This window comes from Microtus pennsylvanicus, chromosome 8, assembly GCF_037038515.1.
Source record: "Microtus pennsylvanicus isolate mMicPen1 chromosome 8, mMicPen1.hap1, whole genome shotgun sequence".
Taxonomy (NCBI): Eukaryota; Metazoa; Chordata; class Mammalia; order Rodentia; family Cricetidae; genus Microtus; species Microtus pennsylvanicus.
In genome coordinates, this window is record NC_134586.1 from 19,812,604 (window position 1) to 19,830,420 (window position 17,817).

The 17,817-nt window shown below is 42.1% G+C and overlaps 1 protein-coding gene across 1 annotated transcript; it reads left to right on the forward strand.

Annotated features, from left to right (window-relative positions):
• Positions 1 to 297: 297 nt before the first annotated feature.
• On the forward strand, positions 298 to 15,498 carry LOC142855457 (killer cell lectin-like receptor subfamily B member 1B allele C). Its single transcript, XM_075981953.1, has 6 exons — positions 298 to 698; positions 6,250 to 6,348; positions 7,205 to 7,291; positions 8,690 to 8,844; positions 9,184 to 9,299; positions 14,367 to 15,498. Exons 1-6 carry the CDS (start codon positions 614 to 616, stop codon positions 14,488 to 14,490), a joined length of 666 nt encoding a protein of 221 aa, XP_075838068.1. The 5' UTR covers positions 298 to 613; the 3' UTR covers positions 14,491 to 15,498.
• Positions 15,499 to 17,817: the final 2,319 nt, after the last annotated feature.

Here is a 17,817-nt window from a genome sequence, read left to right on the forward strand (position 1 = left end):
TCGCTCTGACGGATGAAGTCCTTTCACTCAGGACTGCTCTGAGTGGCACACGCTGCTCCTATCACTGTTCTTCCAATTGTGTCAGTCACGAGGTTTCCCCACATTCCAGTCTGCAACTCCACAGCTCCTTTCACAGTGTGGATATTTCGGGAGGATTTCAGAGCTTCAACCGGTGCCAAATAGCACCACAGGCTTTCACGTATAACCCTCAGTCTCATGACACAGCACAAAATGGCATACATCTGAACCCTGGGAGTTCAGGAGCAAGGTAAATTTGAATTCAAGATGAATATTTCATCAGAGTTCTGAGGGGATAACTTATAACCGACAGAGGGACAAGAAGCAAAAAGACTGTCCCAGAAATATGTTTAAAAACCAACTCTGTGTTCTGTATGTTGCAATTCTTTCTTTAAAAAAAAAATAAAAAGTAAGCTCTGTGAGCAAGACAGGCACCAGGGTCAGTAACTATGGAGAAACCCTCAGCTACCAGTGTGGGTGGGTGTGGACACACAGCAGGGAGTTCACAGCGGACTTCCTTTTTAGCTCATTTCAACTCACAGACCTTGGAGTCTGTTCCTGTCCACAAGTTCACTGTCAAGTCCCCCCACCTACAATGGATGCATCAGTGGTCTATGCTGACTTAAACCTAGCCAGGACCCAAGAGCCTAAGCAGGCATCCCCTCCAGCTCCTCCCCCAGGTAAGCAGCTTTTCTTCTCTGGCTTTTGAATTATCTTCCAGAGTTAAAATTTTCCTCTGAAATGTGTGGGTTTAAGTCAGTGCTTTGAAGATGAGAAGCAGGTCTACGTCTATGTTAGTGTTAAATACTGTGGCAGTCTGCCTGCAGAAAACCACAGTTCTGGGAAGGTCATGCATTCCATTTTTACTCGATTAGGCAGCAAGAAACCTGAGCATCACTTCCCCTATTCAGACTTTGTTGAAAATCCTGAAGAAAGAATATTTTACTTATATGAGCAAAGTCATGTTTCAAGAGCTGTTGATGCAATCAATTGCCAGTTCCGAGTTCACCTACAGAATGTGGACATTGTGGCCTAGGTGTACTTCACTGCAACCAGAGTCCCTTCACAGTGCAGAGTGTAGATTTAATGCCTAATGACTTTGTCTCCCAGAAAGGAGGGTAATCTTGGGGAAAAGTCACAGTCAAAATCAAAGACTTGAATTAAATCAAAAGCTGCTGGTGCTTCTGGTGCTGCTGGTGGTGGTGGTGGTGGTGGTGGTGGTGGTGTGTGTGTGTGTGTGTGTGTATGTGTGTATAATTTTATTTAGTTTTTAAAAAAGCTGGCTGTTTCTATCTTGCAAAGTATAACGGTTTTAAATGGATGTACCACACAAGGTACCAAAGCCAGTCAGGAATTAACCCTTCAACACTGACTGAAAGTAGCACTCTTGTCTACCAGAGGATTTAGTGATACGAGCTAAAGAAACGTGGAAGGTTGTTCAGATGAAGCACACGGCCAGAGGATGGCTGAGATGTAAGAGGTCAGTAGCTCAGGCATAAAGTCCATAAAATGATCATGACACACCATTCCGTTCTGCTGGCTAACTGACCCACTGACATCCGTCTTAAAGCAGTTGCTTTCCAATCTGACTATTCTATGTGTTATGACACGTGGACTTCCAACTCCAGAGCTTCTTGTTAGAACTGTGTACACTGCCAAGGGTCTGAGTCAAGAAGAAAGTCTTCGAGTCAGCAAATAAGCTTCATTATAATGTTTACATAGGGTGAACAGAAAGTGGAGGGAATTGCTGTTTTGATAAGTGTAGGGAGAATTCATAGCACCAGTAATTTTGTTGTTGAGAAAAAGCAAGTTTTCCCATCATGCCTAGCAAAAGTGGAGGAAGAGTGTAAGAAAAGGAATATAGAGAAAGATAAGGAGGCTCTTCTTAAACTCTACTGTCTAAGAACCCAAGTCAAGAAGATTAGAAAAATTTTATCCAGAAAAAAAAAAGGACTAGGGAAAAAAATCATTATTTTAAACTTCAATAATCTAGGAATAAAACTGAAGAAAAATACAAAACAAACAGTAGTAAAATAGAAACAGAACATAGCGTTCGAATAGAAAATGTTGATGCAGAAGCATAACCGTGAAACCACTGGGACCCATTTAGCTATAGGGCTCACACCATGCTAAATTCGAAGCAAGGTGATTAAATCTGCCCGCAATGAGAACCGGAAAGGGGGACGTGAGTAGTGACCTATTTTGTTTGTGGTCAAATGGCCAAAGGTTTCTTTTGATAGTTCGATGGTCATGTAAAAATGTAATTGTAATAAGTAAAAAATGCCTCTGGGGTTTATTTATTTACTCAGAAATAACCAATTACTATGAGACAAACATTGCTCTAGACACTGGGGAAACAGCCATGAAGAAACAGGAAAGCGTCTTTCTCCCTGTAGATTTTATATTACTGTGAAGGTTTAAATCAGTGATATAAACACCTGTGTCAGAGACAGTGTGATTTTGAAAGCAAGCGAGAAAGCATTTAAATGGAAATTAAGATTTTTGCCCTTAGAGATAGCATCCTGTCAAGCAGAGTGATCAAGGCAGGCCTTTGTGAGAGATGACGCTGGCCTCAAGTCCTGGAGGTCTATGGAGACCAAGGCTGAGCATCTGAGAGAGGAGCCTCTAGGCAGCTGCACTGGCAAATGCAGAGAGAGAACAGGCCTGCGATGTGGGGAACATGCATGCCTGGTGTGCTGTGGAGATCAAACCAGGAGGAATGGTGACCAGTGGAGGGATTTGGAAGACATTCCATAGGTTCAGATGGTGAGGGGAAAGCCATTGAATGCCTGGAACAGTGGAGATGACTTAGCATTCTGTTGGTATCAAAGCAGGTACTGCCACATAGCCAGTGTTTACATAGCCCCTTCTGTATGTAACTCCAATAGTAGAACAGAGAGTACGGGGACAACAGGAGCTCTTTAAATTTTGTCATGAATGGATAAAGATTTTTTTAAAGTCACCTAAGTGGCTTTTTACCTATAATTAAAACATAAAACAAATAAAAAAAAACCCTTACTTTATGGAAAAAAGGAAGGAAGGAAAGAAAGAAAGAAGAAAACAATATTTATTGCCAGTTAACACAGGCCAGATGCTATGCTCAGAAATTTAGAATAATTGTTGCCTACAGTCCTGCCTCCTGTCCAGGACACTCACGACCTACACAGCAGCGGCGGTCAGCCACTGGCCATATTTTCAAGTCTAACACACTGCTTCCTTCCATGACAGTTCCAACACCTCTCTCTATACAGCCCTGCTCACTGTCCACAGAAGGTTGCTTCCAGACGTCTGCATGCATGCTGGTCTCTTACACAAAATGTAGTCCTTATAAGTAACCTGCTTGCATATTGCTGCATGCTTCAGATAATCTGTAGATACTGACAGCACCGAGGATGCTTTCAGAGCCATGGAAATGGCTGCTGTGGAGTATTTGTTAGAGACTAAAGATGGAGAAAGGAAGTGTGCTTTCCACACAGAAGCAGCCTTCTGTATGTGACAATCTGCCATCTGTAGCTAGTTGGGTCTACAGATACTACTCCACACACATGTTAGACTGTCCGTGTCTCTTCTGGAACACCTTTGTTCTTCTCTCTCTCTTCACCCCTTCCTTTTCTTCTTTCTCCAGTGGAAAATTTGCAAAGAAACTAACTCATCTAAGTAACTGTCCTGTCTCAATGCTGGTCTAGAGACTAGAGACAGTTGGTCCTTGTCTTCAGTCTGGGTTAAACTGTTCATTTGGGATAATGTAAAAAAAAAAAAAATAAAACGTATCTAGAAGAGGTAGAATTGGATATACAAACAATTCTGGAAAATACAATGAATAATAAAAGACAAAATAATAAATAACAGCACATCTGATTTTAAAAATTTAACATGAAGTCAAAACATGTATTCATTTATATTAACATTTATATTACAATTACATTAATATTTAGAAATATATAAGTAAAAATTGATGGGGGAGAGTCTTCCGTTTTGTGTTAATTTCATTGGTTAAATAAAGAGACTGCCTTGGCCCTTTAATAGGACATACAATTAGGTAGGCAGAGTAAACAAAACAGAATGTTGGGAGAAAGAAGCAGAGTCAAGGAGTCGCCATGATTCTCCTACCGGATACAGGAGCAGGTTAAGATCTTCCCTGGTACGACACCTCGTGGTGTTACAGGGATATTAGAAAAGGGTTAGATCGATATGTAAGAGCTAGCCAATAAGAGGCTGGAACTAATGGGCCAGGCAGTCTTTAAAAGAATACAGTTTCCGTTTAATTATTTTGGGGCATAAGCTAGCCATGTGGGCGGCCGGGTGCCAGGGATGCAGCCCCGCTGCTCCTATTTCAACACAAAATAAACCGTCCAAATCATGATACTTTATGAACACATTTATAACTTGATGTATTTGAACTCCTGATATATATACATAAGATATTTATTGTGTAGTAACTGATATGGTTACCAAGAAAAGCACAGCTACAGGACCTGGTTTTCACCAAGGCAGTATTGTAGATGCATGTGTTATAGCACAGAACCCCCTTAATCAACAGTTTCAATCTGGTGCACTTTCATAATTTGTAGTCAACAAGTTGATAAATATTAATCCAATGATTGAATAGAAAATTCCAGGAAGAAGTAACTCTGTGTCTTGAGCTGGACATTAGTGTGAAGAGCACAGTGTTCGTCACAGCTATTCTTGGTTGTCAACTTATGCCTGGAGTGTAATTAATCCAGAAATGAGAGCATATTTGCGATCCAGATGTTAGGGCAGGAAGACATCTGGCCTTTAAGCCTGGATGACACATGCCTTTAAATCAGACCTGGAGACTGGAAGGCACACCTTTAATCTGGGCCTCACCTTCTGTTGGAAGCCCATAGAAGGACAATGGAAGAAGGAAGGGTGAGGGAAGTGTTGCTTCGCCTGCTTGCCCTCACCCCCATCAGCACATTCGTTCATCTCCTTCTTCAAGATCCCAGCAGAGCAGCTGAGACACCAGCCTTGTGGGTATCAGCAGCTACTAGGGTCGAGCTCTCCATTCATAGCCATTGTTGGGCTGCAGCCTGAAAGTCCTCCCAGTGAATTCATATATATATGGAGAGAGAGAGATTCATTCTGTAAATTCTGTGACCCTGAATAACCCTGACTAACACAGCCTGCCAATCACCAAGGCTTGTGCTCAAATACCTCTCATTATATTGAATAGTGGCTTCAAGTTGTGAATTCTCTGAACTCTGGCAACACTCCTGCGTCAAAGGGAAGCCACACTTGCTTCCTCTACATGAAAAGGTTGAAACACTCCATTTAAGGAAAGGGAAAAGGAGAAATATAAAAACAGATTTTTGCTAGAACATAGCAAGCTGTGAAAGGCACAGCCACACTTATGCATGTACTCACTTAAGACAGAAAACTCCCTTGTGTTTGCGTGTGGGAAGCAATATTCATAGAGATGGCTTCTAACCACAGCTCAGCTCTCCAAAGGTCCTGAGTTCAATTCCCAGCAACCACATGGTGGCTCACAACCATCTGTAATGAGGTCTGGTGCCCTCTTCTGGCCTGCAGGAATACATGTAGACAAAATATTGCATACATAATAAATAAATATTTAAAAAAAAAAGAATTGGAGAGCTCAACCTGTGCAAATAAACGGGGAATAATGTAGTTAAAATCCTGGAAACAACACGGTGGCCAAGGCCACTGGGGTCTGCTTAGAGTTCCAGACCAGCCAGGGCAGCATACTGAAATTCTGTCCAGAACAAACAAACTGCACAGGTGCCTAAACTTTATTTCAAGATGGAGAAGATCATTACAGACAACAGTGAAGCAGGCCCCATGTTAAATAATAGAATTGCTATACATCACCAGTGCAAAGGTGATACTTAGCACAAAACTGAGGGGTGTGTGTGTGTGTGTGTGTGTGTGTGTGTGTGTGTGTGTGTGTACCTCCTATAAATGAAGATACTCCTTCTTGGAGGAATTGCTGGTTCATTCCCATAGCAGAACACATACATTATTTTTGTACAGCACTCACTCAGCAATTTTCTAGACATCTTCTTCATCAGTCATTTTACCTTCCTAACACCCATTTGACCTAATTGTGGAATTCATAGTAAGGAGGCTAAGAAAGGCTCTTTTCTTCACCCCACCCTCAACATGAATCCAATTGTCCATGTTAATCAAACTACCTCATTGTTTGCAAACGCTCTCAACTAGATTAAAAGTGTGTTTTCTTTAACTTCTCAGACAGCTGTCGGTGCCCACGCTGGCATCGGTTGGCTCTGAAACTCAGCTGTGTTGGGTTGATCCTTCTTGTCCTGACTGTGATTGGACTCGGTGTCTTAGGTAAGTGAGACAAAAGCTTTTACCTTAGAATTCTCTCTCTAGCCTGGCAGTGGTGACACATGGCTTTAATCCCAGCATTCTGGAGGCAGAGGCAGGAAGAGCTTTGTGAGTTCATAGGCCAGCCTGGTCTACAGAGCGAGTGCAAGGACAGCGAAGGCTACACAGAGAAACCATGCCTTGAAAAACAAAACAAAACAAAATCTTCCTCTAGTTCCACCATTAGTATTTTGGCTTCTTCACACGAGCTGGCCACCCTGAGCCTGGGGGAGGAACAATGACAGGCAGTTACAGGACAATATCCCCTGTTGCATTTCTCTTGTTTTGGAGAATCACTATGGGGATGACGCATGTGCACCTAGAACTCTAAAAAAGGTCACAAGTGTGACAAGATAACAATAACAATGAAAACCACAATGCCTAAATATGAGTTTATTAGGTGTCTGCCGAACTCCAGAAGACAGCCAGCAACCTTATGCTTGGTGCAGGTGGGAGCATCCTCACCCCACAGGGGGGAAGTTCAGAGGTGGGAGAGGTGCATGAGCTTCACAATGCCCTTAGAAGCTAGCCGGGCAGCCAGAACAAGGGGCCCTGCTCCCTACAGCGCTTAGATGTGGTGTAACCAACAGCAGTGTGAACCCATTTGTTCTGTGCTCTTCTGGTTCTCTATTCACTCTGTCTCCAAAGTGGTCCCCTGTTAACATGTTGCTAATACATTGTCTCCTGTCCATACTCAAGCTTGTTTGGTTGACTTTGTTTCCTGAAGTGATAGATACAATATCCATTCTTTTGCATATAGAATGTACATTTCACCTTCTTCCTATGTTTTCTATCTACCGTTATTACAAAAAAACGCCAGTAGGAAAAGGCATTCCAGAGAACAAGATGAAAGCAACAGTCGAAAAATGCACTGTGAACGTTTCAGAGAGCAGTACGAAGGCAACAGGTAATTTTGATATCCTGATTTTGATCAATATCACATTACCTTTCATCAAGGCTCACATCATGGTGGGTCTTATGTTTGATAAAATGGAAGCATAAAGGACAGGCGGTGGTGGCGCGCGCCTTTAATCCCAGGACTCGGGAGGCAGCAGCAAGTGGATCTCTGTGAGTTTGAGGCCAGCCTGGTCTAGAAGAGCTAGTTCCAGGACAGGAACCAAAAGCTACAGAGAAACCCTGTCTCGAAAATCAAAAAAAAAAAAAGGTTAAAAGTTGTCAAAAGTCATGTGACTGGTAAGTGATGCCTTTGGAAACTGAAGATATGTGATCTTAAAATCTAGCACCTTGGCCTCCTGACCATGCTGCCTCACCATGATAGCACATTGATTACTACAGACGAACAGCAACTTAAAAAGTAAAATATGGAGCTTCAGAGACAGCTCAGTGGTTAAGAGTGTTTGTGTGCAAACGTGGAGACTGTAATTACAGCTTCAGCCTCCATGTAATGAACACCCCAGGACGGTCACTGAGGTCTGCCTGCTTCCAGTTTTAGAGAAATCAGTATTAGTTTGACATTCAATAAGAGACTCTGGTTCTAAAGAATAGGTGGAGAGGGACAGAGGCGGAGACCTTACATCCTTCTCCGGCCTCCGCACATGCATAGGCACATGTACTTGTACACACATGCAAGTAAACTACACACACACATGCGCACACACACAGAGAGACATTGAGAGAGAGAAACAGTTTTTTTTTTGTTTTTTGTTTTTTTTTTTTTGCTTTAGAGGAATGTTTTGGAGTCAGTGTTCTAATGCTGTGCAGAGACACCATGACCATGACAACATTGGTAAAATAAAGCATTCACCTGGCGCTTGCTTACAGTTTCAGACGTTTAGTCCATTGTCATCACAGTGAGGAGCACGGCAGCATGCAGGCAGACATGATGCTGGTGAAGTTGCTGACACTTCTATATCTGGATCTGCAGGCAGCAAGAGGAGAAGGATACTGGGCCTGGTTTGGGCTTTTGAAACCTCAAAGCCCACCCCATGACACACTTCCTCCAATAAGGCCATGCCTCCTAAAGTAGTACCACTCCCTGATAACTAAGCATTCAAATATATCAGCCTGTGGGGACCATTCTTATTCAAGCCACTACAATGAATATTTAGTTGTTTTAATCAAAATTTCATATAGTTAACCTTGTCTGAAGTTAATTAGAAGAAACAAAAATAAAATAAATTCTGTGTCATTTATATTTCTTTGATGAGCCATTAACAGTGATCTTGTCCCAGCACATGTTACTGTGTGTGTAAAAGTGTGTGTTAGCAAAGCAGCTACTGTGTGTAACTGGCTGTGCTGCAGCAGGGACAGGGTGGAAATTCTCCATGTCTGCTCCTCACTTCAGAGAGTCCAGTTCAGCTAACGTGCTCCTATGGCTGGCTGCCACACCGAGAGAAATGCATACAGTTTGCTCAAGAGAACGGTGTTTGGAAGGAAGGTCTATCTGACTGCGCTAGAAAAGGAGCCACTTTGCTGCTCATTCAGGATGAAGAAGAACTGGTGAGTTGTTCTATAAAATAGAGGTGTAAGCATGTTCTGGAAGCTATATCAATGTCTCCTGATTTACCCGATCTTCTATGCAAGGGAAGTGGAGACTTTACATTATGGAAGCTCATAGTCTGAGAGACTAATGGGACAATTGAGCCAATATCTACATATGTAAGATGAGTGTCCTAGGATCATAAATGCTGGGCACAGATTCCTCAGGGAGGAAGAATGAACTGTGCTGAGGACTCAGGACGGACACAGGTGACACTTGACCTAGGTGTCGGGAGGCTGTGGAATACGAGTCACAGCACACAGGCTCGGGTTAAGTCCTCTCCTCTGCTTTGATTGTAGAGATTCATAAAGGACTTGATAAAGGAAAGAATCAATTCATTTTGGATTGGACTAAATTACTCACTGCCAGACAAGAACTGGAGATGGATAAACGGCTCCACTTTAAGTTTTGATGTGTGAGTATTGGAGGAGCTCACTCGAATGTTCATTTCAGGTCATCTCACTGTAGGGCTCTAACACTGATACCAAAGATTAGAGATGTTCAGAACAGTCTGAAAGTATGATTCCAAAAGTAGCTGAAAATTTCCATGTATGAAAAGATACCAGCCTTTTATTAAGCCATGTGTATGCATATATGTACATATGCAAGTATGTATGTATGAGATAGAGTTTTAAAGCCAGGAAGCAGAATAACTCCTTTGAAAAATGGTTACTTAACCTCAGCACACATTGCTCATTCTTTCTTTTATCTCCTATCCTTTTTTACACTTTGCATGGAATGTCTTAAGCAGCACATTAGCTATTTGCCCCTGGTGTCTTGTTTTCTACTTGTGTGAGATTGTCTCCACAGTCACAAACACAATGAAAGAGATGATGCTTCATAGTTAAACTATTTATTTTAGCAGAATGCATGATTATTGGCATAACAAGGAGCAACGTGTCAGCGCTCCAGATGTGGTAGGAGCTGAGAGAATGGAGCCAATAAATGAGGTGGACTAAAGCCTCGTGCAGCAGCCAGCTTTGTACAGAGCAGCAGCCATCTGTACTCTGAGGGTTGAGACAGTTCGCATGAGCGAAGTTCACAGGCTTTAGCTGTACACAATAACAAAACAAGCTGAGCATGGCAAACATGCTCTTCCAGAGACGCACACAGAGTACAGCTTGAATATTATTGATTACCAATAGTAAGTACTAATAAGTAATCTGAAATAAGCCCACTCCTTTCTGTTTTGCCTGAAGGAGAGGAAAAATGCATTCCAACAACTTTCCATCTTTGGAAGGAATTGAGTCACAAGACTCTTGTCCTGTTCTCTTGGAGTGTTCTCTCAATCACTCAGACTTCTCCTTACCTGAGTCCATTCCTGGACCATGTCGCAATAGCAATGTATTTGTGTTTTTCATAAGCAAAAGCAAGCAGGATTCAATCAAATTTCTGTACAAAGCTTTCAATGATTTTTTTTCAAAAGAGATGATGTTGAGAATAAAATTTCAGTAACTGTACTAGTGAGTTTTATTTTATACCAACTTGACACAAGCTAGAGTCATCTGAGAGATCGATCTGAGAACATCCATTGAGAAAATGCTTCCATAAAATCAGGTTGTAGGCAAGCCTGTGGGACATTTTCCTAATTAGTAATGTAAGGTCCAGTTCATTGTGGGTGGTGTCACCCCTGGCCTAGAGGTCCTGGGTTCTATAAGAAGCACGCTAAAAGAGTCACAGTGGGCAATCCAGTAAGCAGCACCCTCCATGGCCTCTGCAATAGCTCCTACCTCCTGCTCCTGCCTTGCTTAGTTTCTGCTCTGACTTAGCCTTAGTCACTATCAGTGAACTAAACTCTTTTCTTCAAAGCTACTTTTGGTCATGCTTTTTCATCACAGTAATGGTAGCCTTAGCTAAGACACAAATCTTGAGTAAATTTGTGCACATTGCTCAAATCAATACTTAAAATGTTACTTTTAATCATTTAGAATAAAAAGGTAGAAATTTAAACAATGAAGCATATGTGGACTTATTTACAATATAATGATAACATATTAAGTATAGAGATTGTTAAATAAAGAAAATTTCATAGATAGTAAATGTTGACAGTATATAGGACAACATTTTGAATTTTTTCAGTGAACAAGATGTTAAAGTGAGGATTATTTAAAAACAAATGTCCTGTTCTAGAATATACTTATGCAAACAAAAATATACATATTCTATCTCATAACATCTATCCTGATTTTTTCTAATGCTTTCTGAAGTTTCTTACTTAGAGTTATTATTGCTGTGGCCAAAAGCAAGTTGAGAAAAGGGTTTATTTTCTCACTGTTCATCACTGAAGGAGTGAGGATGGGCACCTAAAACAGGACAGGAACCTGGAAGCAGGAGCCAATGCAGGGGCCATGGAAGTATACTGCTTAATGACTTGCTCCTCATGGCTTTCTCAGCCTGCTTTCTTATAGAACCCAGAACCACCAGCTCAGGGGTATCACTACCCACAATGAGCTGGGCCCTCCCATGTCAATCACTAATTAAGACAATATCCCACGGGCTTGCCTGCAGCCATATCTTATGGAGGCATCTTCTTATTGAGGTTTCCTCTTCTCAGATGACTCAGTGGTGTCAAATTAGCATGTGACACTGTGTCACTGAAGACTATTTTCAACTTAGTACCTATAAGGAAATAAAACTATTTGATGTTAACTTATACTTTTCATACAAAGCAAGGTTTGATTTGTGAGATGTTCCTTACTAATTTCATCAAAATATTTAGGGAATTTGGGTCATTTTCATGTACTGTTTCCTTCTATCTCTTCTACTAAAACTCTTCTTATTCCCAACAAACTTCTCAAATTCCTCTCCTACTGTGTATGTGTGTGTGTGAGTGAGAGAGAGAGAGAGACAGAGAGAGAGACAGAGAGAAAGAGAGGCAGTTAGTTATGTGACACTATTTCTGTGGAGATGTGAATAAATGTCTACTGACCCCAGATAGGGAACCAATGACATATCAAAATAACAATACTACCAAAGTCCACCCTGACAAGCCACTGAGTTAATAGGAATTACTTGTAAGAGTATGAATGAGGGGGTACATGCTGAACATAAACGACACAACGGCAGCTGATCACTGAAAACCCTTCCCCCAAACTTGTGGCAACACATAAAATCTGGAACCTTCAAGCTCTCTGCAAAGCTTGTAGGCAGTTTGACTTGTGAGATTACTTCCTCTTCTCACCAGTCCTTACTGTTCATATAACCTTTGGGTATAAAATGTGTCCTGCTTCCGATCAGTTTCAGGAGCTTGTTAAGACTTGTGAGTTGTTTATTTTCTGAGTTTTAAGGAGTTTCCCTTTAGAACTTTCTGAATCTGAATGAGTTTCCGTCCAGGATGGAATGTTTCAGTTCAGAGGAAATTGGTATACAACAGTGTGTGTGTGTGTGTGTGTGTGTGTGTGTGTGTGTGTGTGTGTGTGTGTGGAGAGAGAGAGAGAGAGAGAGAGAGAGAGAGAGAGAGAGAGAGAGAGAGAGAGAGATCCATTGAGTTTAATTGTTCTTGCTTGCATGAATATGAACTGGGGGGTTATTCCCTGGAGATGAATTACTACTATGTCATTGATGAAAATGACATCTCCTCACCCAGCAACTATTAACTACCTGTCTACTGAGGGAAGTCTGGGGTCTGAGATCTCCCTTTCTACCTGTGATGGAAAGTTTGCCGTCCAGTCCCAATCTTGTCTTGGTCTTGTGCAGGGAATCATAGCAGCAGTGGCTTCATGAGTACATCAGCCACATCAAGTTCAGAAGACACTTTCATGTACATCAACTCCACCCTCTGGCTCTTACATTCTTTCTGCCCCTTTCCATGATGTATCCTGAGCCAGAGGGTATGGTGATGATACAGCTGTCCCACTTAGGGCTGAGCACTCAGTGACCACTTCCAGTTGTCAAATCACTTCTTACTGCAAAAGAAGTTTCTATGCTGAAGACTGAGAGAAGCAATAGTCTGTAATAAAAACGTATGTATTTGGAAGGAAATTTTAAACATATTTGTTTAGCAATGCAACAGCAGTGTGTTTCCTTATGGGTTTGACCGGACTTACAGTAGGCATGAATTCCATCCTGTTGAATGGGCCTCAGAACCAATCAGAACAGAGAGTGGTTGGTTATTTCCATAATAGTCTTGCCACTATTGCTCCAGTGGATTAAGCAGGTTGTTATTGTAGTCTGTGGGATCCACAGCTAAGTTGAACATTGATGACTCTTGTTCCCCAGAAGCCTGCATAACACTTGTATGTGTGTGTGTAAATGTGCGTGTGCATGTGCATGTATGTGATATAACATGCTTATTTTATTGTGATAATAAAATTGTAAGACACATAAAGAGTATGTATTAAGCTCAGTCCATCTGTCTTTTTTACCCTGAGTGTAAAATGATTCTTTGATTATATGGCAGCCATTAGGTAAGCCCAGAGCCTGCTGAGCTACAGCAGAAAGAGCATTGGTTAAGCCCTGCTTTTGTTTTAGCTTTGACCCTGGTTTTCAGATAAGGAAGAAGTAATCATTTTCCCTGCATGATTACTTGAGAAATTAATAAAATAATGTTAGAGGTATACCAAAGCCTGATAGGCGAAAGCCTAGGAAGCCTCAAAGGCATTTTGAACAGATCAGTCCTAAGGAAATGATCTTTAAAACTGAAGAAAACTCTGAAGCCTGGAAGAAATAAGACAAAGGAACCTTTACAGTGGAAGGGAGTCTATGGTATGACTAGCAGCTGGGTGAGAGCGAATTCTCTCTCAGACCCAAAGGGCTCCATGAAGAAATGACCAAAGGAAAGAGAGCATCTGGGAGGAAGTCCCGCCCACTGTCACACACCCCTTTCTGTTTACCATAAATTAGTGCATTTAGAACTCATCTCGGCCTTACAGATAACTCGAATTTCACCTATGCTGTTTGAATTCTTGAATGGTTCACACCTGCAGTGTACTATGGGCGCCACGGGAGCCATGTATAAGTACTAAATTAAATACCCCCAGGGATAAAGGGACCATGGCCTTAGGCTCTTTCCTCTGTGGATGCTGAGAGTCTGTAGAGCCACTAAGCACAGCTGTGTTTAGCTGTTGTCACATGTTCATGTGTACATGAGCTCCTTCCCAAGAATTGGCGGGTTATAGGCTATATATTTAGGAGACCGAAGCTCAGCAAATTGAACTCAGCAACTTTTTTCCTTGCATGAGATGTTAGCAGTAGAATGAGATTCAACTGTGTTTACAAAACTTCTCCTCTGTTATAGCAGATAAATGTGTTTTTTTTTCTGCAAGAATTCTTCTCCAGTAGTAAGTAAAATTGAAAATTATGCTGGAGATTTGTTCACATAAACCTTTATCTTTAATGTTGGTATATGTTGTTACTCTAGGTTTACAATAAATAAGAACTATGTATTCTACAGTCCTTAGAAGTCCAGAGGAAAACATGGTCTACTCAAGATAATTATGAGAAAATACCAAACATTAAGAATGGCTGTTCTCTTCCTCCTCAGATTGAACATCATAGGCGATGCTAAACTGAACAGCTGTGTCGCCATCTCGAAGTACAACGTGGTTTCTGAGGGCTGTGATTCAGACAACAGGTGGATCTGCCAGAAGGAACTAAAACATCTCTGAAACCAGGTGTAACGACTCCTGCCTGCGAATCCCATCTTGATTACTTTACCATACAGATCTCTGCACTCACTCTGTCTAGGCTGCCAGCCCTCCCAGTGTACAGCAAAAATCTGTGATTCTTCCAGATGCCCCTGTCTGGTTTCTTTATTCTGTAAAGGGGACAAGATGCTGATTTGCCATTCTAAGAGAATTGTTCTGTGGAAAGAAGCCCAGGCAAACTGAGGGGCACTGGATTCCAACCCTGGAGTCTGTATGACCTTCGCTGGTCTCTGTTCCTGAGAATCCTGCAGAAAACTGCAGAGTCTTCTTCTCTCCATGCCCTCGGCCAAGCCAGCACACACTGATGAAAGCCTTTGCTCTTGCCTGACCCAGAAGCCATGGTTAAGGGACTTAGGGAAAGGCCTCACAGTGGTTTGAATGGCACCTACAAAAGCTTAGGTAAACTGAGCTCTGGTCATGTGACGTCCCCACCAGGACATGATGCACCAGCAGACCCTGGGCCAATGCTGGCATCTTGGCGTTGGGTTTCACAGCTTCAGAAATGGCAGAGATGAGCTTCTTCCTTACCAAGGAGGCAATCAAAGAGACTACGATTGTGTCTTGGTTGCTGTTTCTCCTGATGTTGCAATGCTCCTATGTGGACAGAGACCATTGAAGCTGCAGCTGGGCTCCTCCTGCCATGTATGAGACTAAGGCACTAGGGGACTTTCCCATTGACCATAGATGCCACCAACGATTGTACTGATAAGCAGGCAAGGGATAACCGTGCAGACATCTTGGCCCTGGAACAATTTCAGCAGAGTAAGATAAATGAAGCTGGCTCCCAAAGGGAGGAACTTGACATTGGTATAAGAGAGAGGGGACCATGAGGAACATTAAAAACCTCCACCATGTAGAGCCCAGTGGGCTGCCAGCCACCTCCAGTCTCGCCTGCTTTGATATTGTTCTGGAGTTTGTTATTGCTTTGAGTTCCTTTGCTTTGCTAAATAAACTTGAGCTTAAACTGTGTCTTACCTGACTTCTGTCTGTGGAAAGACAAAATGAAAAAATAAATCTTTACCCATTGAGTTAACCTTTTACCAACCTGAAAAAACCCAGGCTCATCTGTGCAGAGTGAAACTCAGTTAAGAAAGCACCTCCATAAAACTGGAGTGTAAGCTAGCCTGCCTGGCATTTTCTTGATTAATGATTGATATGACAGGACCCCACTCTAGGTGATGATGTATCCCCCCTGAGAAGGTGATCCTGCATAGTATAAGAAGGCAAACCGAGTAAGCCTGGAGGAACAAGTTAGTAAGCAGCCTGCATCCTTGGCTTCTACTTCAGTTCCTGCCTCCAGGTTCCTGCCCTGAGTTCTTTGCCTGATTTTCCTTCCAAGGCTTACTGTAAACTATAAACTGACACAAACCCTTTCGTTCCCAAATTGCTTTTGGTCATGGTGTTTATCATAGCAACAAAACCCTGACTAAGATACCTGGTGATGAGATGGTCCATATGAGATAGTTCCTGACAAGCACAAACATGGGGCAGGAGAGATGGCTCAGAGGTTAGAGGTCTAGGGTTCAATTCCCAGCAACCACATAATGAGATCTGACACCATCTTCTGGCCTGCAGGCATACATGCAGGTAGAACCCTATACATAATAAGTAAACCTTAAAAAAAAAGAAAAACTAATTAAACTGTTAGAACCTTTATTAATTAATAGCCATGCATGAATGGACTCACACCTCTGGGATGTTTCTTGGTGCCTGAGCTCAGGAGTACAGCATTTAAAAAGACAAAACTATAATTACATCAGTGTTGGAGAGGGGTATATAAGTGGTGAGGAATTTAGAGTTGCCTAGTAACATCGTCATTGTTTACAAGACACAATATATCCCAATCACAGTCAAGTGGACAGCCCCAGAGGCGTCAACACTTTGAATGTGGCTGTTGAAGTGACCAGGCAGGCACAAAGTCATGTTGGGACAGCACGGTGGTACCTTCGTCTTTTCAGTAACGCAACGACACCATCAGAGCACAAATCTGAAGGAAATAGTCCCATAAAATATCATTTGCACGCTCACCTGGTACTGGTTACAACTTGGCATAATATTGGCGACAACTTTTTGGCACTGTTCATGACAGCTGAGTCCTTCCTGATGGCTCCTGAGTCATCCCACACACACAGATAGTATATATGAAATCAAGTGACCCTCAAGGCACATTGGATGGAATGTTTTCCCATGACCTCAAATAGTTAGATTTCCTGTCTCCATCATTTCTGCCGCAACCTTAATTTACTATTGGATCAGATCCTACTGAGAGCATCTCTGAACTCCAGCTATGGAGGTGAAATTCCACCAGGAAGGCTTGTGAAACCTCAAGTCTAATTCAGATGCCACAGGCGGTCACTGAGCCATGTCAGATCTGAGTCAGTGTTTATCCACATAAACTATCTGCACCTCTAAGTCACATCCAGAGAATGCAATCCCAAGCCTGCCTCCTGTCAATTATAAAACAAAACAGAGATGAGTGCTCATGAGGATACGAAGAAAAGATCAAGTGCCTACACTGGTGGGAATGAAAGCTGTCGTGGCCGTTTTGCACAACAGCAAGGGAGTCCTCAAAAATTCGAGACATATCCACTTTACCGTCACACAATCCTATTCTGTGCCTATGTCCTAATAAAAGAAAGACTGTGCAATTGTTTTACTTTTAATTTTCAAGGTTGGAGGATAGAAAAGGAAGATATGGGATTTAATTAGTTATTAGCTATTAGTTCAAGGGTGGCCTTCAGATTCTCCTGCCTCTCCCTTTCAAGTGCTGGGATTAAAGGCGGGGCCCCTACTATGGCCCTATCACACCTGTTTCTTGATACTGTTATTTGAATCCTGTCAGGGCCCCTGCCTTCTAAGGCATCTTTGTACATTTCTTTCCCTAGATCCAGCAATGGAAGACATTGTTTTATGAAGTTTTTACTTTCACGCAGGAGTGTTAGCTCATAAATTCAAAGGGGAGTCTGTTGCCATCTTGCGTCCACAATGCGCAACTGCAACTTTGAAAGTGTAGCACATGGGGAGAAATTTCACATTTACCACCTGGGGGAACCTTTGGCAGCCCCTGCGATGTAATACAGTCATAAAGCAAGCGATGTTTCAGTCTAGAACATTTTGAAGGGATTTGTTTAACAATAGATAGTACGTTTTAATAAACCAGATAATTAGAACAGTGGTGTGGAAAAATGCTCTTGTACACTGTAAAAATCATCACTTGTATTGGTTTAATAAAATGCTGACTGGCCATTAGCCAGACAGGAAATATAGGCAAGGCAATCAGACTAAGAT

Bases quoted from the DNA above. Each gene is read 5' to 3' on its own strand.
- LOC142855457 (XM_075981953.1), top strand. From the start codon at position 614: ATGGATGCATCAGTGGTCTATGCTGACTTAAACCTAGCCAGGACCCAA. The intron at 6,349-7,204 runs GTAAGTGAGACA...AAAAAACGCCAG, and splicing joins GATTGGACTCGGTGTCTTAG to TAGGAAAAGGCATTCCAGAG. The intron at 7,292-8,689 runs GTAATTTTGATA...TCCTCACTTCAG, and splicing joins GAGCAGTACGAAGGCAACAG to AGAGTCCAGTTCAGCTAACG.